The sequence below is a fragment of the Geotrypetes seraphini genome, chromosome 6 (genome assembly GCF_902459505.1).
Source record: "Geotrypetes seraphini chromosome 6, aGeoSer1.1, whole genome shotgun sequence".
Taxonomy (NCBI): domain Eukaryota; kingdom Metazoa; phylum Chordata; class Amphibia; order Gymnophiona; family Dermophiidae; genus Geotrypetes; species Geotrypetes seraphini.
The window spans coordinates 33,861,701-33,888,246 of NC_047089.1; the positions used below are offsets into that span (position 1 = coordinate 33,861,701).

The 26,546-nt window shown below is 41.1% G+C and overlaps 1 protein-coding gene across 3 annotated transcripts; it reads left to right on the forward strand.

The window, feature by feature from the left end:
• The first annotated feature begins 321 nt into the window (after positions 1 to 321).
• Positions 322 to 24,627, forward strand: LOC117362133 (inhibitor of apoptosis protein-like). Of its 3 annotated transcripts, none has more exons than XM_033947999.1 (9): positions 322 to 368; positions 1,692 to 3,907; positions 4,026 to 4,125; positions 9,080 to 9,158; positions 12,416 to 12,461; positions 13,448 to 13,690; positions 17,294 to 17,548; positions 19,355 to 19,396; positions 22,966 to 24,627. In XM_033947999.1, the coding sequence occupies exons 2-9, from the start codon at positions 3,001 to 3,003 to the stop codon at positions 23,157 to 23,159; spliced, it is 1,866 nt and encodes a 621-aa protein (XP_033803890.1). In that variant the 5' UTR covers positions 322 to 368; positions 1,692 to 3,000; the 3' UTR covers positions 23,160 to 24,627. The 3 variants fall into 3 exon arrangements, with proteins under 3 accessions (XP_033803890.1, XP_033803889.1, XP_033803888.1); XM_033947998.1 differs by having other exon boundaries at positions 332 to 466; XM_033947997.1 differs by lacking the exon at positions 322 to 368 and adding an exon at positions 768 to 1,157.
• The last annotated feature ends 1,919 nt before the right edge of the window (positions 24,628 to 26,546 follow it).

Here is a 26,546-nt window from a genome sequence, read left to right on the forward strand (position 1 = left end):
GCTTTCCCGACAGTGGATCGGTGGAAAGTCCCTGAAAAAAAAAACAACATACCAGGTAACTCGGGGTTCCTACTCTGTGTAGGGCGACGTTGCTAGTACCAACCGCCACCTCCTTCACAACGCGCGCCCCTCTTCTTTCCCACCCGCTGCGCTCTCTTTAAAAGCCCTAACCGCCTAGCTCAAGCAAACAGCAAGGGGGTGGGGCTGAGAGGCGGTGACCCAGAACTAGGTTTTAAAACGTTTTTTTTTACGTCGTAGCCCCGCCCACAGCGGAAGAGAAGCCGTAGGCACGTAAGGCAATTTTCGCTATGCCCCGCCTCTTTGCGGTCAGCATTTAATGAAGTTATACGTTTGGAATAACGAACTGGGTATACTGTTTATGGTTTGTCGATGGTCATAAAGCGACGGGATAGAACGTACGGCTAACGAAATAAGGTGGATTGTAATGCCCTCGGTCGTTGAAGCGGTAAGGGGTTGGATTTTTTTCTTGTAGTCCGTCGTTATTTGCTGCCGTCAGGGCTTCTCAGCTGCAAGCGAGCGGTTGGGCTAGAGGGGGTTGACGGTGCGTTGCTCCGCCGCGTGCTGACGTCAGGGCTTCTCAGCTGCACGCGAGCGGTTGGGCTAGAGGGGGTAGACGGTGCGTTGCTCCGCCGCGTGTTAACGTCAGGGCTTCTCAGCTGCACGCGAGCGGTTGGGCTAGAGGGGGTTGACGGTGCGTTGCTCCGCCGCGTGCTGACGTCAGGGCTTCTCAGCTGCACGCGAGCGGTTGGGCTAGAGGGGGTTGACGGTGCGTTGCTCCGCCGCGTGTTAACGTCAGGGCTTCTCAGCTGCACGCGAGCGGTTGGGCTAGATGGGGGTTAACGTCCTTTTCCTTCCTGGCTAACGGAGAACGCGCTGCAGCGCCACGGCCGGAGACCAATGCGACTTGTCCTTTTGGGAAGCCGAAGGGCATCTGGCCTTACTGCGGAAAACTCCCTTAAGTCTCCTCCCAGTCCCCTCCCAGTGTTCCGCCCATTAGGCGGTGCCTATTAGTACTTTTCCATTGGAGAAAAGCGCTTATTAAAGCTCCCGAAGCTGAGACTTTCTTCTGGAAGTTAACAGCTCTGTTTGATTTTTCTCTCTGGGTGGTCGAGCCAACTTGCTGTGCTTAAGCCGTGGTGGGTGTTTTGTTTGACTATTTCTCGTTTAGGGAGAGAGGCGTTTTCCTATATGGGTTTTCTTAAATTGAATCGCACGGTGGACTTTGAGGCTTGTCCTATAAATTTATATAATAATAAAACAGTTTAACTTTCGCTTTGTGTACGGGATCGTTTATATTGCATTTTATTTGTGATCGGTTGCATCTGTTATAATGCTTTCCAAACCTTTACAGGAGATTCCACAGCCAGTGGGGCTTTTAGGGTATTCACAATAGATAAGGACGAGACAACACTTTGAAATGTATGCAGATTTCTGTCAAGCACATTCATTTTGTCTATCCTGAAAACCATACTGGCTATATGTTTATATAGCACCATAGAAATAAAAAAATAGTAGTATGAAGTTCTGAGAGCAGCAGGTTTAGGAAGCCATGGTATTGGTATGGTGTTTAAATGCACGTCTGTTAATGTTGAAGATATATTTTTAATCTGTATCTTTAGTTTGTTGTGTCCTCTTTTTAATTGCCATTTCTGTCCCTTTTTTTCTTACAGGGGTTTCCTAGCTAAACAAACCACCATGGTTCTCTGTATAAATATTTACCATTTCTTTTGCTGAGCCACAGACTTCAATATGGAAGACTAAATCTCTCATTAGGGATGTAGTCTTTACTCTGGGAGGTAGCTTTGCGCATCAAAATTTTTATTGGTTAAGTCCAAGAACAAACTAAATTAAGAAAATTAAATCATTATATTTTCTGTTTATGAAGGAAATATACTTGTTATGAGGGATGAAATATGGAAGTAGCAGTTGCATTACTTTTCATTCATCAACAAAGGGCAGCACTGATATGCCATATGGTTACTTCTTTGAAATCTTTCTTTACCTTAGTTGGTGAGAAGCAGTTGTGCTATTGTTTGTGAAATGGAGACGTGTGGTGAGCACTCAACAGTGCAATCTAAGCAATATGCTGTGATAGAATTTTTGACTGTGGAAGGAGTCCTTCCCATTGAAATTCACCGTCGCATGCAGATTGTTTATGGTGATGACTGTGTTGATGCTAGTACTGTGCATCACCATGCCAAAAAATGTAAACGTTGTGGACTTGGGAGGACTAATTTGGGCAATAAAAGTGGACAACCTGTGACAGCAAGAAATTGAGTATAGTCAAAAACAAGTATAATATGCATAATAATCCAAGCATGATGAAAATTGGTCCTCAAGTATTACAAAGGGCCCCGTTTACAAAGCCACGGTAAAAAAAAAAAAAAGCTGAAACCCATTCAATTCCTATGGGCTTTGGTGCCTTTACCCTGACAGCACCGCTACCGTGGCTTTGTAAAAGGGGCCCAAAGTGGGCTATGTTTCAAGATTTTCTGAGAAAACAAAACAACCAAATTAAATTTACAGTACATAACTTGACCACTCTGAGAAACAGTGCTGTTGGATTGGAGGATTAGTCTGCCATCCCTGAACTACTGTATGACTTCTGTAATGTAATGAATATTTTTTTTGGACTTGCCAACTTATGTGGTGAAAATTCAGAGCAAAATCTGATATGGCATAATCTCTTTATATACAGTATACTGCCCCCCCCCAAAAAAAAAAAAAAAAAATGTTGTCATTCAGTTATAATCTTAGACCTTCCTAAATTGTTCCCCACAATTTTAGATTATCATCTTTAGGTAATTCAAACTTCAGCAGCTTCCATATGCAATGGCAGTGTCATTTTCTCTTATTTTTCCCAAAAAAGCCAACTACACCCACACCCCTCTCTCCACCGATCACTGCAGGGACCCAAACTTTGCTTTATCTGCTCTTGATTCCATATCTTGGTATATTATATGGTAGGAATCTAATTGAATGCACAAAGCTACCTCCCAGAGAAAGACTGCTCCCTCTTTTGTACTTTTAACAATGAACCTCCTTGAAAAAAGCCAGTTTTTGGCTAATTTGATGAACAATAATAATGCTTATGAGCTGAAGTACGATTTCTCATGTGAACTCTATAGAATGTCTACATTCTCCAGTTTCCCTACAAATGTGCCTGTGTCAGAAAGGAGTCTTGCTCGAGCTGGCTTTTATTATACTGGTGTGAATGACAAGGTAAAATGCTTCAGTTGTGGTTTGATGCTGGATAACTGGAAACCAGGAGACAATGCACTTGAAAAACATAAACAACTGTATCCGAGCTGCAACTTTATTCAAAGCTTCCATGTTAGCAACCTTGGATCCTCATCTCATTCAGCCTTTTCTCCTCCAGTAACAAACAGTGTCTTACAGTCTTCACAATCTAGTAGCATCACTTCAAGTTTAGATCAGGTTGGATATATCAACTGTATGTACTCCAGTTTTCCTGTAGACCCTGTAACATATAGAGCAGTTGAAGATTTGTCTCATCTTAGACCCAACCTGTACAAACCTGAAATGAACACAGAAGAAGCTAGATTAAGTTCTTTTCAAGCCTGGTCCCTGACCTTTATACTTCCAACAGAACTTGCAAAAGCTGGATTTTACTATCTGGGACCTGAAGACCAAGTTGCATGTTTTATGTGTGGTGGACAACTGAGTAATTGGGAACCTAAAGATAATGCAATGTCGGAGCATCGCAGACATTTTCCCGATTGTCCTTTTTTGGAACACTCCAGCTTTAATGTCTCAAATATTGGCATGCAGACATATGCGGCTCGAGTTAAAACATTCATGAATTGGTCACCCAGAATCCCAGTGCGACCAGAGCAACTTGCAAATGCTGGATTTTATTATGTTGGTAAGAATATCTTTACCTTTGAACAGAAGGGTTTGTCATTTTTCTAGTCCCAAACGTTGTAGAATTGAGTTTCGAAGAGCCATAATTCTTATACTGTATATATATTTTTTTATTTAAGGTGGTAATGATGATGTAAAATGTTTCTGTTGCGATGGTGGATTGAGATGTTGGGAATCTGGAGATGATCCATGGACTGAACATGCCAAGTGGTTTCCAAGGTATACTAGAACCAGTTTGCTTTCTTGCTCTATCTTCTCCATCTTGCATTTCCCCCCTTGCTTCTGGCAGTCCTAATTAGCTTTTTGACTTATAATTATGCCATTTGGTGCTGATCTCTGGCATTGGGGTCATAGGTGTTAAATATTTGGGGACATTGATGCATCACTTTGAATTTTGTTTGGTGAGGATATGGCAGGATAAAAGAATTCCAATAACATAACACTTATAAAAATGTTATTGAGTAAGGTTAAAAAAAATGCAATTACCACAGAACACTGAAAGTGGCAGTAAACAATGGAAACAACTAAAAAAACCCCCAAAATTTGACAATCCAGGAATCTCCAAGATAAAAATATTATAAAACACCATATCATGTTTGCCTCTTTGCTGATGATACCAAGAGTAGATAGATGGGATAATATGAAGTAGGCCTAGTTAATCTTGAGGAATTATGTAGAATTTTAGCTGCTTATGAGGTAATATTAAATGCAGGGTGATAGCATTTGTGCTGCAAAAACCAAAGGGAGCAGTACAGTATTGGGGATGAAGTACATCAGCGCATGAGAGTGGGGTTCGAGGTACTTGTGTATTATTTAAAGTGGCCAAACATTTAGCAAAGGAGATAGCAGAAGCCAGACAGGTGCATATGGAGAGGAATTGCCAGTAGGAAAAAGATGGTAATCTCTGTATGTCTGGGGAGAGATAATCTAGAGCAGGGGTGCCCACACTTTTTTGGCTTGTGAGCTACTTTTAAAATGACAAAGTCAAAATGATCTACCAGCAATAAAATTTTAAAAAATGCAAAGCACACTGTAAGCAGAGAACATATCATTTGTATTCGGGGTTTTTATCAGAGGTCAAGGCAGATGACTAAAATATGCAATGTCACCTCAGTAACAACTATACAAAAAAATAGACATATATACTCCTCCCTTTTTACTAAATCGCGATAGCGGTTTTTAGCGCAGGGAGCTGCGCTGAATGCCCTGTGCTGCTCTCGATGCTCATAGGCTCCCTGCGCTAAAAACTGCTATTGCGGTTTAGTAAAAGGGGGCCATAGTGCAAAATATAGACAGCATATATAAATTCTCAAAACAGATACATTTTGATCGCTAAATTTAAAAAATCATTTTTCCTATCTTTTTGTCTGGTGATTTCATGAGTCTCTGGTTGCACTTCCTTCTTCTGTAAAGCCAATATTTCTCTCTCCCCCTGCCCCCCTCTTTCTTTCTGCCTTTCTTTCTGACTCCCCCTGCCCCCCCAAGCCATCGTGCCGATTCCTCCACTTCCCCGATTCTTTCCCTACCCCCACCTCACCAACGCGATTTCTCCCTGCTGCTTCCCCGAGCCAGGCCTAGCACGTACAAGCGCCGGGCCCACAAGACTTCACCTCCGACGTCAATTCTAACATCGGGTAGGAAGTTCCAGGCCAGCCAGGTGATTGACTGGCCCAGAACTTCCTCTCCGACATCAGAATTGACGTCGGAGGTGAAGTTTTATAAGTCCGACGCTTGTATGCCCCTGGCTTGGGGAAGCAGCAGGGAGAAAAAGATCGCAAAGGCAATGCGATCGACTCTCATTGCCTTTGCGATCTACTGGTCGATCGCGATCGACCATTTGGGCACCCCTGATCTAGAGTAAGAACATAAGAAGTGTCTCTTCTGGGTCAGACCTGAGGTCCATCTTGCCCAGCAGTCCGCTCACATGGCAGCCCAACAGGTCCAAGACCTGTGCAATAATCCTCTATCTATACCCCTCTATCCCTTTTCCAACAGAAAATTGTCCATTCCCTTCTTGAACCCCAATACCGTACTCTGTCCTATCACGCTCTCTGGAAGCACATTCCAGGTGTCCACCACACGTTGGGTGAAGGAAAACTTCCTAGCATTTGTTTTGAAGTTGTCCCCTTTCAACTTTTCTGAATGCCCTCTTGTTCTTGTATTTTTCGAAAGTTTGAAGAATCTGTCCCTCTCCACTTTCTCTATGCCCTTCGTGATCTTCACTTTTCAGTTCAATAGATCACACCCTCAGCCAGACAGAGGGTGACCATTCAAGGGTAAGTGGTCTTTGTTAATAAAGCCTTTGGAGCTAGATCTAAAGATTTTAATACCGTGTTTCCCCCCCAAATAAGTGTCATATTAATTTTGGGTCCAAAAAACACATTAGGGCTTATTTTGGGTGAGATGTCTTATTTTTTTTCATGTATAACATTCATCTCTCCTTTCCTGTCCTCCACCCCAATTTTTCCTCTTTCCTTTCTTCCCCCTCCCCATGTGCAGCATCTTTCTATCTATCCCTCACTTCCACCCCCCTGTACAGCAGAACCCCTCCCACCATGAGACTGACATACCTCCGCTTTGAGGCTTCCAAAAACAGCAGCGGCGGTAGTGCATTGAATGGTCTGCTTCTAGGAGGCCTCTGCCAAGTCCTTCCCTCTGCCGCATCACTGATGTCGAGAGTGTTTGTTTGTTTTTTGCGATATTCTGCTTATTTCAGTTATTTTCGGCTATCTGGACCCCTGAGGAAGGCGTGTTCGCCGAAATACGGACCATGTAGGGTCCGGTTGGACTACTGTATTTTTATTTTTTATTGTGAAGAGAAAAAATCATTTTCAGAACATCTTATCCACAGTCTTTTTTTTTTTTTTTTTTGATTTTCATTGGATCGTTTTTACTGTGGATTGTTGGGTTTTGTTTTTTGTTGTGCTGCTTATTTTCAGGGAAACAGGGTATGTATATTTTGGAAGAAAGAAGGGAGAAGAGAAATGTGAGAGACTTTGAAATACAGTGGTACCTTGGATTACGAGCATAGTCCGTTCCAGGAGCATGCTCGTTTATCAAAACGAGTTTCCCCATAGGAAATAATGGAAACTCGCTTTGATAGGTTCGCACCCCTCCCCTGCGATCTGGCCCCCCCCCACCCCTGCGATCTGGCCCCCCCCCACCGCCGCCATCGCTACCTGAGGTCCCCCCAACCCACCCAAACCCTCTTCTTACTTTGGTGTAGCCTCCGCACCGGCACCAGCATGTCCTGTGCGTTGGTGCTGGTGCCAGAAGATCTGCCTCCTGTGCTGGACCTTGAGCATGTGTGCATGCTCGAGGCCTGAGAGTTCACGTGAGGGTGCCGGTTCGCGGGGGGGGGGGGGGGCGCTTGCAAATCGAGACGCGCTTGGTTTCCGAGGCGCCGATTTTGCGAATGTTTTGCTCGTCTTGCAAAACACTCGCAAACCGGTGCACTCGTAAACCGAGGTACCACTGTACCTCCAAAGTATTCATGCACAGGAGGTGGGCCTCATTCAAGGGGAAGGAAGCTTTTAGAATGAGGGTGAAAGGGGAAAGATTTAGGGGTAATGTAAGAAATTTTTTTACACAGTGGTTTGGTGGATGTGTAGAACAGCTCCCAGGGGAGGTACTGCTGATGAGGCCAGTATTTGAAGAAAGCATCTGACAAGCATAGAAGATCTCTCTGAGCGAGAAGACAGGATTGTAGGTTTTATAGTTAGTTTAGTCTCAAACTTGCGGTCCAGGGGCCACATGCAGCCCGCCAGGTACTATTTTGAGGCCCTCGGTATGTTTATCATAATCGCAAAAGCAAAATAAAAGATTTTTGATCATATGTCACTCTAGCTATAAATTACAATATTATTAAGACTTTATTGTCCATTTATCATGGCTTTTTGGAAGTCGATTTGGGGCCAAATAAATTGTTTGCTAGAGAATCATGTGGTATTATCATATGACAGTTTTTTATTTGGCATGTCTATGAGAGCCAAGAGCCAAATATCTTCCAATAATAATAAACTTTTACTGATTCTGACAGGAGTTGCCATTCAACAAATAACGTATAATTGGAAAAATTGGAACAGATTGAATTATAGTTTTTGGTGGAGATCAGTGTGTCATATATATAAAATGGAAAGAACATTAGCTGTTCAAAAAGGATATTTTAATACATTTAAGGATGTGTGGGGGCCATTAATAAATTATTGTAATGAATAGATATCATTTTTCCTTGTTTAACATAAATGAAAGAATGGGGAGGGGGGTGGGTTTTTGGATTTCATTATTTGTTATGAAGGGAAGGAAGAATTTATTATATTATATGTATTATTTAATATTAGTATGGTGGGAGGGAAGGGGATACATTTTATTTAATGAAAAAGTTTGTGGAATTTTAAGTGGTGTATTAGTCAAAATTGTTGTTGCTTACTGTGTACTTGATGTAAATCATAAAATGAATAAAGAATTAAAAAAAGACTTAGCCAAAAGGAAAGATTTATAAACTAGTTTTACCTCATGCAAAATTGTCATTTCTTTAATAAGACATTTAACTATTTTTTCTGAGGCCCTCCAAGTACCTACAAATCCAAAATGTGGGCCTGCAAAGGGTTTGAGTTTGAGACCGCTGGTGTAGATGGATAGATTAGATATATCAATGGTCTTTATTTTCTATGTTTGTCAGATGTCTTCTTCAAATACTGTCCTCATCAGTACCTCCCCTGGGAGCTGTTCTATTGCCTTCTCTGTAAAGACATTTTCTTACATTACTCCTGTTATGTGCCTGTACCCACATGTGTGTTGCTGGGTGTGCACCTGTACATGTACACAGATGCAAACTTATGTATAAACACATATGCACATACACCTGACCAACCCCTCCCCCACATGCATTTACATGTAGAGGGGCTGGAAAGAATTCATGTGTCATGGTCTGTATGTTTTAAACTCAAGCTCAGCAGTAAGGCCTATTGACCAAGTGACTATTTTAACATTTCAGGACTAATTACTAGTAGTTTGACAGCATCACCCCTATACTAGATACCCAGGGGTTACAGAGAGATGCTACCTCAGCACTTGCAGTGCAATATGTATGATGTAATATTTGTAATGTGTCTTATATGTTCAACAATATTTCTTTGTTTTTGGGTTTGTTTCTTTTTAATTCACTTTATAGGTGTGAATATTTACTGCATATAAAAGGACAAGGATTTGTCAGCCAGATTCAAGCAAGATTTCCACTTCTTCTTGGGCAGGTAAAGATGATACATGGGGCTGGATCAGTAAATGGTGCTGAAATTTAGTGCAGACCTGGCACTTAACTTTTGTTCTGTAAAGGGTGATTTGTACAAAGCACAAATGACAGTATTTCTATAACATCATATAACTTCTAGGCAGGTCCCTCCCATGGTCACACCTCTTGAGTTGTGTGCTAGAATGTGCTAATGTTTTTGAATAATGAATAGGGCAGATGCTTATACAAATGTAAATTGGGGATCATTAAGTTCAATGATTGATAATGCCTTGTTAACTAATTTGCATGTGCATCTGTCACGCATGTCAATTATAGCACTCAAGTTATCTGAGTGATAGTGCTCAAATGATTTTTTATATTTGGAACTTGGTCAAGCTAGAATTGTGATTTTTCTATTAACAAGCAGGGGGGGTTGTGCCAGACATACAAGTCATCAGGTGCTGGTATGGAATAGCTCCGAGCAAGTGTGATTCCTATGTAGTACCGTATTTTCACACATATAATGCGCGCGTTATACACGATTTTACAAACCGTGCGCGTTATGTATGAGCGTGTTTTACAACTTTTTTTTTTTCAATCCGATCTGGCATCCCCCCTGCGAACCGGCATCCTCCCCCCCCGCTCGCGTCACCCCCCCTCCCCTGCGATCCTACATCCCCCCCCAGCATTACAAAACATCTCTTACCCGATTGGGCACCAGCACCAATGCACAGGATGTGCCAGTGCCCGAAGATCCTCCCTCGTTGGGTTGGGCTGGGCTGGGCGGTGCGGTGCGAGAGAGATCCTCCTTCTTCCTGCGCCGGGCTGGACTAGGCTTTGAGCATTTGCGCATGCTCAAAGCCTTCTGGTCTCGCTCTCTCCGAGATAATCGAGACCAGAAGGCTTTGAGCATGCGCAAATGCTCAAAGCCTAGTCCAGCCCGGCGCAGGAAGAAAGAGGATCTCTCTCGCACCGCACCGCCCAGCCCAACCCAACGAGGGAGGATCTTCGGGCACTGGCACTGGCACATCCTGTGCATTGGTGCTGGTGCCGGTGCTGGTGCCCAATCGGGTAAGAGATGTTTTGCGGTGCTGGGGGGGATGTAGGATCGTGGGGGAGGGGGAGGTGACGCGAGCGGGGGGGGGAGGATGCCGGTTCGCAGGGGGAATGCCGGATTCGAATGAAAAAAAAAATGCTCTCTCGGGTAAGCGAGCAGGGGGGAGGATGCCGGTTTGGAGTAGGCAGGAGGAGGTTTTAGCATGCCCAGTATACGTGTGTGCGCGCTATATTAAATTTTTTTAACATAAATTTGTGTTCCCCGCGCGCTATACCCGTGTGCACGTTTTACACGGGTGCACGGTATATGGGTGAAAATACGGTAGTTATCTTCTCACTTCTATGTTTTTCTGCTTTGCTGTGGTCAAGTGGTAGGTAGTGTTTCTACATCTGTTCCCAAGTTATTTTTCATTATCCTTTCTTTAAAAATAATATATTTTAATTTTTAAATGTCTTGAAGGTCAGGTGTCCACATTTTGTCCTCAGTGTAAGGAAAGATCTAGACTAGAGCTTTAACATCTATTTGCTCAGTAATTCCAAAAAGTGAGAGAGTTCATATAATACAATGTATTATATGTATGTATGTTTCAAAAACAAGGAAAAGGACCTCAAACACCCAAACTTCACCCTCCAATGAATGTCTTACTGGGGTATGATTTTTATCATCTATCCAAAAACCTTATTGATTTTTTTTTAAAATTAATTTATGCAGGGATGGGGAGGATTTTAAGGTCTTTTAATTATTTATATATATGATGAAAGGAGGGAAGGATGTGTATTTTTTTTTTTTTTTTTAGGTTTGATAAGTCTGATCAATCATATGTATAACTTATGTTTAAAATATGTATAATATATCTTGGAACATATGATAAAATTTTATAATTACTTTAATGATAAAGATTAAGATAGGTGGGGGAGGGTAATGATCTGTATGAATCTTGTAAAATCATAAGTGATGTCTAAAGTGTTAAATGTATAATCTGTTTCCACTTATTAAAAGTGTTTTAAAATGAATAAAGATTATTAAAAAAAATAATAATTTATTCCAAAAATTAAGTGAATATTTTTACCCAAAAACTTAAAACCATTTCCACATATTCATGAAAAAAGACCAAAAAAGCACTTATTGTGTGGTCTAGTGGCCAACAGCCTGCTAGAATCCTTTAGGAGTCCGCTACGGTCCTTTTGAAGTACAGTGGCTCAACAGTTTCACAAATTCATTGCTTCATCAGGGACAAATTGTTAGAATGGTTGAATATGCAGATTTCCAATTGATATTAACACTCTTCAGTGATTCTGCTTTTCCAGTGAGGTTTCTGCTTCAAGCTTTGTAGTCCTTGGTTGCAGAGGTCTTTTCCCTTCAGAGGTCTGAGTTTCTCTGAGGATCTGTGGCTCGTAGTCCTTGGTTGCAGAGGTCTCTTCCCTTCAGAGGTCTGAGTTTCTCTGAAGATCTATGGCATGAGTTGCAGATCCTCAGAGAAACTCAGACCTCTGAAGGGAAGAGACCTCTACAACCTAGGACTACGAGCCACAGAGGGAAGAGACCTCTGCAACCAAGGACTACAAAGCTTGAAGCAGAAACCTCACTGGAAAAGCAGAATCGCTGAAGAATGTTAATATCAACTGGAAATCTGCATATTGGAATTTAATTTGTTTGCTTGAGAGGTGCCTTCTCCCCCCCCCTTTCTCTTTTTTGGTGCTATCTATTTGCTCAGACCATTATGGGTTTGACTGCAGGCACTGTGGACAGATGTCTCTACCAGCCTGAAATGACCCCCTCCCCTTTTTTAGGGAGTAACAATTTTGACAGGTTCCAAACATGTGGTGTTCATGTGGATCAAGGACACCCTTCATCCACATCTCAGAATGCTAGCCCTGACACTGTAGAACATAAGCAGTATTAATTTTTATTCTAGGCCTCCCAGTAATCACACAAGACATACTGGTCATTACAAAAAAAAAACAACAAAACAAACAAACCTACCAGGTGTGCCTATGTTTTTAAATAGAAGAGGATTTTTTCCATTTGGTATATTGCAAAATGTTTACCATCTTCATTTGATTAGGCTTCAGTCTTACATCACAATGTGTCTGTGTACTATCAGCATATTCTCCCATTGATAACATTACAGACCTCAGCACCTGTCATTTCTTGAGTTTATGAAAATGCATTTAGCTGTGTTCAGTGACAATCTACTTTTTTTTTTTTGGTCTTCTAACCAGTTATTATCATCTTCAGAATTACCTGTAGATGACGTTTCCAGTCCAAGTAAGTATTCTGGATTTGTGTAAAATTTGCCATTTCAAAACTTTCTCTTGAAATTTTCTTATGTATACAGTATTTATACGTTAAGCTTGAGGTTTTTCTTAAACGCATGAAATAATTTGTAGAACCTCAAAGTTAGAAATATTAAAATGAATGCTGTACTATAAATTGGAATATGGCATTTCTCATAATTCAAGTTTCAAGTTTATTGTATATTTGATTAATCGCTTACTCAAATTTCTAAGCGATGAACATATCATTAAAATTACATACAATTAAGGGGGCAGCAAAACAAGCAAAAACTAATATTACAAACGTAAAAACGAGAGGAAAGGATGGGTAGATAAATACAAATTGCTGATAGAAAAGAAGACAATTATGGTAAACAATAGGGAGGGAGGGAATAAACAATGTACCTTAACAAGGTTATGGAAATGAAATGAAACTCTTAGTCAAGCTTTAAGTATCAAAAGCATCCTTGAAAAGAAAGCTTTTTAGTTTGATCATGTTGTGATCCTCAAATTGGCCAACTAAATCATATAGCTGTTTTATCAAATGAGGTGAAGAACTGTTCTTTGGGAGGGAAGACAGACAGAATTTTTGCTGTTACAGCATCCAGAATTCTGGGGGCAATTTTCTTGTACTTGCATTGGATGTAGGTTGTTTGTGCTCTGAGGCAGAGGTCCTAAGCATTTTTCCGTAGAAACAACATTTGAAAACAATTTTAATATATCTAGCTCCTCTGAAATTTTCAAGTATATTATGCTGTTCTTTCTAAGAATAACAGTTATTACCAGTCTTTCAGCTGTCGTAAACTCAAAAGTTTACCTAATCTACAGTGCTTTTATCCTGCTGAAGAGTTGAAAAAGTTGTTTAAAATTCTGCAGTTTTTAGGTCAAAGCAAGATTGATCTGACACTTTAGCTGCCATTTTAAAGCTTTCATGATGGCATTATTTCCTGTAATTAAAAGAAAAATCTGTTTGACTAGCTGTTCAAGTTGAAGCTGGGGAAAGTCAGTCAGAAGATTCAGTCATGATGAACACCCAGATGGTGACAGCTGCTCTGGATATGGGCTTCCATAGAAGTCTGGTGAGACAAACTGTGCAGAGTAAAATTCTCAGAAGTGGTGAAAACTATAGCAGCATCAGTGAGTTAGTGTCGGATCTGCTCACAGCACAAGTTGAGAAAATGGAAGAAGAAAAGGAGAGACAAGCTGAAGATTTGCAATCAGGTAGGACATTAGGTGCTTGTTAGTTTGGATTTGGTTGGCTGTTCCCTAAAAGGGGTTAATGTAAATGGCAATAGGTGATTTGGTTGTTGTTGGGGTTTTTTTTTTTTTTTAAGTTTTCTACTGAGGGTTTTTCCACATAAAGGATGTTTTGCACATATGTCACTGTAAACATATAAAATTTCACTTAACAAAATTATCATGAATATATACTCATTTGTGACTTGGATGTATGTGTATCTGGAAGTGGATTTTGGCGCTGAATGTGAGCTGAGTTGAAATTTATGCACAGTCTCTAAAATATATGTATGTGTAGTTTTTGTATGTACATTTATGCAAGTTTTCAAGCTGCTGAAAATATACACTGCCTCATAGCTGCAATTTCTGCAGCTTTTATGGGACAGTTTTACAAAGGGCCCCTATGTGTGGGGTTTTTGTTTGTAGCAGGCTTAAAATAGAAGGCCTACTTTATGTCCCAACTTAAGCAACCAGATATGCTAAGCACTGGTCCCATAGTTACAAATTTATATCTGGCTCTAGACCAGTAGTTTAACAGTATTTAAATATAGCTTACTGTACAGTTTTTCACATTTTTGTTGTGGCTACTGGTAAGCTCTTGTTTACAGTTTGCTGGCAGACCTTTAATGGGTGGGACAAAATTTTGCACTAGTACATTATGGCAGTGATTCCCAACCCTGTCCTGGAGGAACACCAGGCCAATCGGGTTTTCAGACTAGCCCTAATGAATATGCATGAGAGAGATTTGCATATGATGGAAGTGATAGGCATGCAAATTTGCTTCATGCATATTCATTAGGGCTAGCCTGAAAACCCAATTGGCCTAGTGTTCCTCCAGGACAGGGTTGGGAACCACTGCATTATGGGATACTTTCTGTAAGTGACTCTGAAAGTCTGAAAAGCTGCACCACTACAGCATCAGTGGGTTGTTGAAGTTTTTGTGGGGTTTTTTTTTTTTTTTTTTTTGTGGAGGATTCCCCCCCCCCCACCAATTGTTGGCATTTTAAAAGGTATCAATGTACAAAAACATGACCTATGTATTGTTGCTTCTGCACACAAGTTATTGGGCTATTTACTTTGGGCAGCAAGGAGATTTTTTGCAAACCCACAAAAACAGTTCATTTATTACAAAGTATCCACATACGAAATGGGATGCTTCATAATTCAGTGTAACGTCAATATTTCTATTATTATTATTATTAATACCTTCATGCTGCATGTAATACCTACTTGGGGTTGTCCCATGGATCGAGGGTCTTACCAAGCACTGCTCTGACAAGTAGAATTTTGACTATTTCTGAGCAAGATTGCTTACAATTCTGTAAGGACAGACTGATGAAAATCAGGATTTTTGGTTTTAGCTGAAACGTAATGTGACTGGAAATTGGTCATGAACAAAACTAGCCCTACCCGGGCTCCCAAACTGTGTTCACCTTCTGGAGCCACTTGTTGATAGCAGGTCCCCCCCATCCTACTACTACTGGGCCTACTGTGTTGTTGGTTAGTGGGGAGAGAATAAATTTCCCCCTTGCCTCCTGCCCACGTTGACTCCTGCATCTGAATGGCTTCTGGAACTTCCAGTGGCAGTCTTGTGAGGCATGATCAATTAGGGATTGCTCCTGTCCTACTAGCCACCTACAACATGGTAGGCCCAGGAGGGTGGGTCTGTGAGGGGGCTCTTTCTGGTTCAGGTAGGTGGGTTGCATAGCATGGTTTTGGTTTCAGCTGAAAATTTAATGGCATTTTGATCAAAACTGAAAAAGCTGAACACAGATTTAGGTTTTGACACCAAACCTAGCCCAAAATTCAGTTATCCTATATATAAGGATACCAGAAACTGTAAGAATAATACTAGATTTATACAGGTACTCTCAGCCAGTGTTTCTCAACTCGGTCTTGAAGCACCCCTCTTGCCAGTCAGGATTTCAGGATATCCACAACGAATATGCACAAACTTGATTTGCATGCATTGCCTCCATTATATGCAAATTTATTTCATCCATATTCATTGTGGATATCCTGAAAACCTGACTGGCAAGAGGGGGACTCCAGGACTGAGTTGAGAAACACTGCTCTAAGATCTGTAGTTTAAACCAGCTTGAAGTAACATAGTAACATAGTAGATGACGGCAGATAAAGACCCGAATGGTCCATCCAGTCTGCCCAACCTGATTCAATTTAAATTTTTTTTTTTTTTTTTTCTTCTTAGCTATTTCTGGACGAGAATCTAAAGCTTTACCCGGTACTGTGCTTGGGTTCCAACTGCCGAAATCTCTGTTAAGACTTACTCCAGCCCATCTACACCCTCCCAGCCATTGAAGCCCTCCCCTGCCCATCCTCCTCCATCCCACCGTACAAGTCTGCCCAGTAACTGGCCTAGTTCAATCTTTAATATTATTTTCTGATTCTAAATCTTCTGTGTTCATCCCACGATTCTTTGAACTCAGTCAGTTTTACTCTCCACCACCTCTCTCGGGAGCGCATTCCAGGCATCCACCATCCTCTCCGTAAAGTAGAATTTCCTAACATTGCCCCTGAATCTACCACCCCTCAACCTCAAATTATGTCCTTTGGTTTTACCATTTTCCTTTCTCTGGAAAAGATTTTGTTCTACGTTAATACCCTTTAAGTATTTGAACGTCTGAATCATATATCTCCCCTGTCTCTCCTTTCCTCTAGGGTATACATATTCAGGGCTTCCAGTCTCTCCTCATACGTCTTCTGGCGCAAGCCTCCTATCATTTTCGTCGCCCTCCTCTGGACCGCCTCAAGTCTTCTTACGTCTTTCGCCAGATACGGTCTCCAAAACTGAACACAATACTCCAAGTGGGGCCTCACCAATGACCTGTACAGGGGCATCAACACCTTCTTCCTTCTACTGACTACGCCTCTCTTTATACAGCCCAGAATCCTTCTGGCAGCAGCCACTGCCTTGTCACACTGTTTTTTCGCCTTTAGATCTTCGGACACTATCACCCCAAGGTCCCTCTCCCCGTCCGTGCATATCAGCTTCTCTCCTCCCAGCATATACGGTTCCTTCCTATTATTAATCCCCAAATGCATTACTCTGCATTTCTTTGCATTGAATTTTAGTTGCCAGGCATTGGACCATTCCTCTAACTTTTGCAGATCCTTTTTTCATATTCTCCACTCCCTCTTCGGTGTCTACTCTGTTACAAATCTTGGTATCATCTGCAAAAAGGCACACTTTTCCTTCTAACCCTTCAGCAATGTCACTTACATAGAGAGGTACTTTTTGGGAGCAAAACAAATAAGACAATTGTAATACAACTCCTTAATCAAACCTCCATAATTTAATATGGAGATAAAATAACAGACTGCCATAGGCAGCTTTGTATTGGATACATTTTATATTACAAAACGGTCTCACACTTAATACACTTAATATGAGTTCATCCCACATAGTAGGCTTCCAGTGCTGATGTAAGTCTAATTTCTCTCTTACGTAGTTTACTGTGAGTAGTATTAATTTGCTGAGCTTGTTGGAACAGGTAAGGAGTGGGTTGATTTAAGCATGTAGTAGTTTTCTAAGCTAAAGTATAACGCTGAGCTTTCTTTAAATTTAAGAGGACTTGTCTCTGCTTCGGAAGAATCGAATGGCTGTGGTCCAGAGTTTGACAAATGTGCTTCCCATCCTGGATAGTTTGTTGTCTGATAAGGTGATCAGTGAGCTTGAATATGGAGTCATTAAACAGAAGACCCAAGCTGTCCTGCAAGCACGAGAATTGGTTGACATGATTCTTGTCAAGGGAAATAAAGCGGCAGAGGTTTTTCGAAACAGTCTGAAAGAACATGATCCTGCATTATTCAAAGCTTTGTTTGGTGAGTTTATCGCAATGAATTTTCTAAAACCTTGATACTTTGGTCTCCTAGATCAGTGGTCTTCATTGCAAGGCTTGTGAGCCAATGGTGGCCTGTGGAGACCTTTTGGGTGGCTCGCGCTGCAGCCGCTCTTTCTCTTTTTGGGCCAATCGCAGCTTGAGTGAAGTAAACACGCCGCTTTCAGCAACCCAGAAGTTTTCCATCTGCTAATGCTTCCTGTCTTTGCAGTAGAGAGGGAAAGCTGCTGGGCTGGCGAAGGCAAGAGTGTTTACTTAAATTGTGCTGCTGGTGACCCGAAGAGTGAAAGAGCTGCTGCTGGGAGAGTAAGAATGCAGGAAAGGTCTTAGGGGTGGTAGTTTTGCTGGACCATGTGGGTGGTGAGGAAAAAAAAGATGCCAGACCTTCGGGGGAGGCCAGGACAAAGATGCCAGACCATGGGTAGGGAGGAGAAAAGAAGAAGAGATACCAGACCACAATAAGAGAGAGAGGGAGAGAAGGACAGAGAGATGCCAGACCACAAGAAGAGAGAAAGGAGAGGGAGAGAAGGAGAGAGAGAGATGCCAGACCACAAGAAGAGGGAGGGAGGGAAGGACAGAGAGATGCCAGACCACAAGAAGGGGAAAAGGGAAGGAGAGAGCAATGCTAAACCAGAGAGAAGGAGGAAAGAGGTAGGGGAGAGGGGGAAGAGAAGGACAGATGCCAGACAGAAAGCGAGAGAAGGGAAGAAAGATGTCAGTCCCCCCGGGGGGGGGGGGAGAGGGAGATGCTGCTTAAGAGATGAAGGGACAGGGAGGAGATGGTGCACAGGGATTGGAGGGGTGGGAAAGGAAGAGAGATCAGAAAAATACTATTTAAGAAAAAAAGATGGGAATGGAGAAGAGAGGGAGAAATTTGGTACACATGGATGGAGGGGAAGGGCTGAGAGGGAGGAGATGGGTTTATCTGTGTTCTGCATGTGTGATCAAGGCAAAGTATTCTGGTAGGAATGAGTGTTGAGAAGTGTTATTGGTGTCATGGCCCAAAATAAGAACATATTTGTGGGTTCTCCTTCATCCCTTTTGGACCAAAATGGCCCTCGCTTAAAAATTAGCAAAGACCACTGTCAGGTTTAATAAAGTCAAATATAAATAGCAAACACAACTTCAGGTGGCTATTTCATAAATATCAGTTTGGTAGAAATAGGAACTTCTTCCTTATTTCAACTAGCGACCTGTTCAGATGATTATTATTAGGCCCTCAGCGTCACCACTCAGAACTCAAACGTATCATTGTTCTGAGCTTTATGTGGCAAATCGTCACTGGGTCTAATTTTTCATTTTTTCAAGAGCTTTAAATATTTCAATTCTTATAGCTTTCTATAGTTTATAATGTAATTAAATTTCATTTCACCTAGCTTATATGTGGTTGTCTCTATTTAGAGATGTCTTTTATCAAGCAGGGTGACATAGCCGACATGTTTCGCGGGAACCGCTTTATCAAGGCACCACCCCTCTAATACTATCGACCTCCTCGAATGCTCTTGAAAAATTAGACCCAGTGACGATTTGCCACGTAAAGCTCAGAACAATGATACGTTTGAGTTCTGAGTGGTGACGCTGAGGGCCTAATAATAATCATCTGAACAGGTCGCTAGTTGAAATAAGGAAGAAGTTCCTATTTCAACCAAACTGAGGTTTAATAAAGTGACATACTAGGATACAATTTTCACTATATACATTAAGATGAGGTAGAAAGGGAAACCAATACTATTCCTTAATTTTATAACAAGCCTGTATTTAGTTTTGCTTTTATCTGCTTCTTTTACAGTGGAGAAAACACTAAAGTACACCCCATCAGAAGACTTCTCAGGTAAAATAGGTTTTGATACAAATGCTTTTATCTGTACCTTTTCAACAATTTAACCTTTTTTTTTTTTTTCCTTTTCCTACATCAGTGATTCTCAACCAGTATGTTATGAGAGACTAATGTATCACAAAAAAAATTGGGCAAGTGGTTATGGTGATTTTAAGTAAGGGTCATGGATTTGATATACCACCTTAGAGGTAGAACCATAGCAGTTTACATGTTATATCCAAATACTTTGTCCCTGGTGGTCCCCTTTTATCTGGATATAACATACGGTAAACTGCTTTGGTTTTACCTTAGAAAGGTGGTACTGTGGTACTGTATATCAAATCCATGACCCTTTTTTAAAATCACCATACCTACTTTTGTTTCTGCTTTCTCCCAACTCTCACATGAGCTGGAAATGTTGCAGGTCTTCTCCCCTACCTTCATTGCATTTGGCATTGCAGTGGCAGCGCAGGTAAATCCAGGCTGGAGTTTCTGTTCCTTCCTCCTGTGGCCACAGGAGGGGATAGCGTTGAGAGATCTCCTCAGGTTTTCTCCTGCTGCCAGCTCTGATCAGAGAGGCTGTGTTTTGAAAGGGGGTGCTGGTAGAGGAGAATGCTTGAGAGGTAATAAGCCTGGTACAGTGGCATTACTACAGGAGGGAAATCTAGGGATTACAGGTGCCCCTCAAAATAGTCTTCATGATTGAGATTAGGTAGGGACTGGGAACTGGACAAGTGTGTGCGGGACCCAGAGATTGGGTGGAAGTGAGGACAAGGCAAACTGGGTGAGACTATGTGTGTGTAGAGCTGTGTTAAATTGATTGGAGTATTTGAGGCAAGGTATAGAAAGGTAATATACAGAAATAATGTGAAGCTGAAGGATGTGGGTGTGCAGAGAGATGGAAGAAAGAGACATCTAAAGATGTGAGAAGGTGGAAATGGAGAAATTAAAAGGAGGCATTAGAAACTGAGTTAAGGATAAGAGACAAGATAGCTGGAAGCCTGAGAGAATGAGAGGCAAAAGATGACAAAGGCAGCTGGAAAGTGAGGTTCTAGGGACAAGACAGAGGATGGAATGGGTTGATTGCAGATGAGCGAGTAAAAGAGGTAAGTGGTGAAAAAGATTTTGAAGATTGGAGGGTAGAGCAGAAGAGGGGGGAAAGAAATGGTTTAAAACTAAGTATGAGTAGAGGCACAGAATGAAGAAATAGAAAGATGGAAAACATCAATGTTAGAAGATATAGCAAAGGAAGAGAGAAGACCAGAAGAAATGGAAAATGGAAAGGATTTGGAGAATCAACAAAACGAGCATGGAAAGAGTTTGAGATGATCCTGATGAGAAAAATAAATTGCCCATGGAACAATGACTAAAAAATTAGGACTTAACATTTAGATTTTCCATAGTGTAGGAATGAAACAAGAAATTTTACATATGTTTAGTGTGAATTTACCTACTGTTTAACCGTATATCATTATTCTATTGTCCATTTATTTTGGCTTTTTGGAAATCAATATGGGGCCAAATAAATAGGTTATTAGAAAATCCGGTGGCTTTAACATATGATACTATTTTATTTGGCATGTCAGTGAGAGCGAAGTCAGATTTCTTCAAAAAAAAATAAGCTTTTACTTATGACAGGAGTTGCCATTCAACAGATTACATTCAATTGGAAAAATTGGAGTAGATTAGTTTTTGGTGGAATTCTTTGTCATCTATATAAAATGGAAAGAACATTAGCCACACAAAGGATATTTTAGTAAATTTCGAGATGTTTGGGTACCATTAACAGATTATTGTAATGAGTAGTTAAAATAATATAATTGAAATAAGTGGATAGGGGTGGGGGGGGGGGTTCTGATTCTTTATTAAATGTTTGGATTAATAGGAAAGATTATATCGTATAATATATATGAATGCATATGATATAGGAGGGTAGGGGGTTATTTCATTAATTTAAGTTGATTGTAATATAATATCAAGTGATTAAGTTCAAATGTTATTTCTTGATACAAATGATATTTTTTGTTGTAAGATGAAAAAATGAATAAAGATTTTATAAAAACTGTATAGCACAGTTTCAGATTTTTCACTGAAGTAAACAAGATTTAAAACTTTTTTTTAATGAGAAATCATTTAGTACTTAATTGACACATTTTTACCTATTTTTTACATAATTTTTTCCCATTCTTTATTCTTTTTAAAACTTACAATAAGTGTAACAGTAAATACATCATTTTATACTCAAATATCGTACTTAGTATTCTATTAATGTCCATTACAGAATTAATCCCCCCTCCCACCTAATCAATTACAATTTTCAACACATAAAATATCTATCATGAGAGAGACATGGGGCAAGCCACTGCTTGCCCTGTATTGGTAGTATGACATGTTGCTACTATTGCTCTCTTCTTGTGGCCACCATGAAGATGGGCTAGACTGGTCTGACCAAGGCTATTCTTAACATGTAAATGTAACCTGCACAAGTTTTTAACATTGTAAATCACCTTGATCCTTTATAGGTACAAATATTAAATTAGATAATTCAGTCATAACAGGGGCTGATTTTGTGACTGAAATGCTTGACACTGACTGGCTTTAATTTTTGAGTCTGTTAACAGTACCATACCGTCAGGGACAAGGGAATCCTAGCCATTACACAACAGCAGTGTCTCATGTTTGGTCTCTGGGTGCATCCTGTGTTCTTGAGGATACTGGACTATGTGGCCCTAGTTGAGACTAAAAAAGGGGTTCAGAGGTATAGTACAAAAGACATACAGCAACAAAGAACAGGGATGTAGTGTACTTGTTTATTAGGTTGACCTGACATGGCTGGCTTGAAAGCCTGCATCAGGGGTCTAAAAATATAAGAAATCACATTATTAATCAAATATATTAAAACAAATATAATAAGATACAAATCATAATCGTATATTAATTTGGTGTGTGTCCTGGTTGACTAGGCGATGTTAGATGGGGATATAAAAATGGAAAAATTGCAGGATAGTTACAAATGAAAAGTAATGGAATTAGGGTTCCATGAGCTTTCAACTCAGTCCTTAAACATCCTTTAATCATTCTGACTTTCATAATGAATATACATGAGAGAAATTCACAAGAACTATCTTATGCATATTCATTGTAGGTATGGCTGATTGAATTGGTCTCCAAGAAAGCAAACGATAAGCTTTATGGAATGACCCTGCTTAAAACTAAACAGCAGTGGGCAAGCTGAGAACCAGTGTGGTAGAAAGATAACTGAAGCCCAGGGAATTGACATGAAGGATACATAGCTGGTGCTGGGTTGAGCTTGGGGAAATTGTGTGCTTATTTACCTAAAGTGGAATAATTGCCACTGGGTAGACTGCACCAATTTTTTATTTGCAGGTATTGTAGTGACTGATGGCAGAAAACTCAAGGACTGGGATGAAAGCCCTTCCACAGTCCAGCAAAGGTCAACTCTGATTGATTTGTAAATCAAGGGAGCAGGAGGAAATTACTGAACTGAAAAAATTAACCTTTTTTGATTAAATTTTTTTTTTTTTTTGTAGTTTAACTGCATTGAATTTTGCTTTTATTTTTAGGTTTATCAATGGAAGAACAATTAAGGAGGTTGCAAGAAGAGAGAACTTGTAAAGTTTGTATGGATAAAGAAGTTTCAATTGTATTTATACCCTGTGGACATCTAGTAGTGTGCAAGGAATGTGCACCTTCACTTAGAAAGTGCCCAATATGTAGAGGCACAATCAAGGGTACAGTCCTAACATACCTCTCGTAAACAGAGCGTAACATTTAGGCTGAGTTCTGTAATCTGACACACTATGTAACTTGCTTCATAAAGAAACAAGTCATACCTGGAGAACCACAAACTGTTATCAACTCTTATCTTGATTATTCAGTTGATGGGGTGTTCCCATGTCAGTGGCAATCTGAATCACAAGTATTTTTGTTCTCCTTTTTCCCCTCCCCTGGTAACTCCCTTTTATAAGGAATCATCTTGGAGGAGGAGGGTGGGGGAAATTATTTCCCCATGTCTAGGTATTTGTTTTTCACTACTTTGTAATTACCATTTTCTGTAATTTGTTGTGCTATAATTCATTAACAAAGGATAAAATTTTTTTTGAATTTGGTTAGGGACTTTGATGGAGTGTGGTATTTGACTGTAGGCCCCATATTTTAGGAAGCACGTTCTCTCCCTCTCCCCCCACCCCTGAAAAAAAATTATCCAGAGCCAGTTCTGAAGGCTCTGTGATAGAAATCTTGTTCATATATCTGAAACCTGATTCCTGCACCCAGCTGGAGATAGGATGGAGACAAAGCCTGCAGTTCCTGTATGTGAAGGAGGTGCCAGCACTCGAAGACAGTTAATGGAGACACTTAATATGCATGTACTCAGCTCTAGGTTAAGCCAAAGTCTTTGGCCCAGACCAAGAATTGCTGATGCATAAGGATGAGTGTTACAACTTTGGCACCTTCTTGTAGTTGTAAATGAAGATTTATGAGCCTTCATTCCTAGGAGAAGCTAGTTCCAATTCAGGTGGTGAACCTGAAGGGGTAGGGGCTCTCCAAAAGTCGAGAAGGATAACAAAATATATAGATTCATTTTCCTCACAGAAGTATATCATACCTGGATTATTCTTAAATAGGATTGAATTCTGTTCAGATTCTGATAGCCTTTTATAAGACTAACCAAACGATTATTCATGAGATTAGAAAAAAGGATTTTCCAGAGCATATTGGATTCTTAATGTGTTATGAATTAAGCAGTATTAAAAGGTTAGGCATATCTATGGAGAAAAGTGAGCCAATAACCAAGGGCCTGATATTCAAAGTTATGGCTTTCCTGGTAGAATCTAGGGATATTCAGCAGCACTAACCAGTTAACTGACTAGGCTAGTGGTGGAATGCAGTGATTTTTCAATCTGTTAACCGGCTAAGTAACCGTATAAATTTAGGACAGCATATTTTGCTGTCCTAACTTTGTGATGAAGTTAACTGGGCACTGGGTCTGGATATTCAGTGCAGGGAGCTGTGCATACACTGCCATTGAATATCCAGGGTCTGTTCAGCCTATGGCTGATGGGTCTCATAGACTGCTAGTATAATGTAACTTTTATTTATGGCAATAATACCAAGTGTTTCTATTTACACAGTGATGTTCCTTTTATTTATTTTGGTTTTTATTTATTCTGATCTACCTTAAGTTTAGTATATTAAAGTTAATAAACATAAACTTTAAGCAATCACAGCTTTGTTGTTTATTTTGTGTGTAATTTGTAATTACTTCTTGGCAGGAGAGATTACTCCTTCCCTAAAGAGGCCATTCAGGCTTCTAAAGGGGCCTTTGGATGGTGGGAGGGCAGTGGGCAGAGACTAGTGTACCGTATTTTCTCGCATATAACGCGCGCGTTATACGTGGTTTTTACAAACCGCGCATACCCTTGCGCGTTGTACAAAATTTTTTTTACATAGTCCCCCCCCCCCCCCCGATTCATCACCCGGAAGAAGCGCTCGCACTCCCACCCCGAAGGACTGCTCGCACCCCCACCCGAAGGACCGCTCGCACCCCCACAGCCTCCCCCCCTCCCCCATGGAGAAACTGTCTACCTTGTCTACCTATGCTGACAGCTTGTCTTGGGATAATGGCTGGTATAGACCTCAGGCTGATCGCCACTTTAGTCTAATATAGAGCTGAGACTGGAAAGAAGAATCACCTTTCAGGATAATGATCCCCCTGGCCACATGAAGAAAGACAAATTCACAGCTTTCCCTCTGCACTAGTGCTGCCCGATTCGAATCAAAATTTTTTTTCCTGATTCAACCTATTGAATCGCTTTTTCAATTCGATTTTCCTGCCCAATTGGGTGTTTTTTAAAAACATCCTGGTGGGTTTATTTTATAGCCTCTTCACTCCCTTTGCCCTCTCCTAACCACACTGGCGCCGTGATATAAACAAACAAAAAATACTTTTCCTTTCTCTGTTAAATCCTAGCTCTGGCAGAATACACGTTTCAAATCTGACATATTGTAATCACAAAACAGAAAATAAAATTATTTTTTCTACCTTTTGTTGTCTGGTCATTATTCAAATCTTATTGGTCCCAGGCTCTGGTTGTCTTCTGATAACTTGCTTGCCAGGGTCTCCTTCTTTCTTCTTGCTAACCATCAATCTTCCATCTCTGTCCTCCCCTTCCCTCTCCCGGAGGTCTGGCATCTTTCCTTTTTTTTGTCTCCATCCACAGATTCACCTTTTCTCAACTATCCTTTCATCCAGCATCTCTCCCTCCTTCCCTACCACACCAGGGTCCACCATCTCTCTCTTTCTGTTCCTTTCATCCCTAAATCCCATTGTCCACCATCTCCCTCTCTTCTGTTTTAGACCCATTATTTCTTCCCCCCAAAGTCCGGCATATGCACGTCTCTTTGAACCCCCCCCTTCCCTCCCTCCGTGCACTTCTACACCAAGGCCCCCTTCCCCTTAAAGTTTGCACCCCCATGAAGGCCTACACCCCACCCCTGAAGGCCAGTCTGTACCCCCCCCACCCCATAGGAAGGCCTGCGTGTTCAATTTATCTAAATTCAGCAGCCTGCATAAGATCGCTGGCTCCAGCGATCTTAGCAAGCTGCCATACGTTGTCTTCTCTCTACCGTGGTCCCGCCCCTTCTCTGACATCAGAGAAGAGGCGGGACTGTGGCAGAGAGAAGACAACTCAGATGACGTATGGCAGCTTGCAAAGATCGCTATAGCCAGCGATCTTATGAAGGCTGCTGAATTTAGGTAAATTGATGCGGGGAAGCCGGACACTAGCAGGGAAGCCACTTCTTGACTGACCCTCCCCACTCACCCTCTAAAGCAGGAGCGGCAGGCCAGCAAGAGGCAGCGCTGCCGCTCCTGCTTTAGGGGGCGAGGGGGGAGGGTCAGTCAACAAATCAGGAGGCTGATTTTTTGGCGTGGTAAATCGGATTCAAATCAATTCACCCGAAGTGAATTGATTCGAATCGGGTAGCACTACTCTGCACCACAGAAACTGCATGAGTTCATAAAACTCTGCGTGTCGCTGATAGCTCTGCTGTTTCTGTTTATTAACAGCCACTGAAATGGGGAGGCTGGACGATGAGTGGTAAGGAGGGGAAGCTCCCAACTTGTTAAGGCTGCTGCCACAAA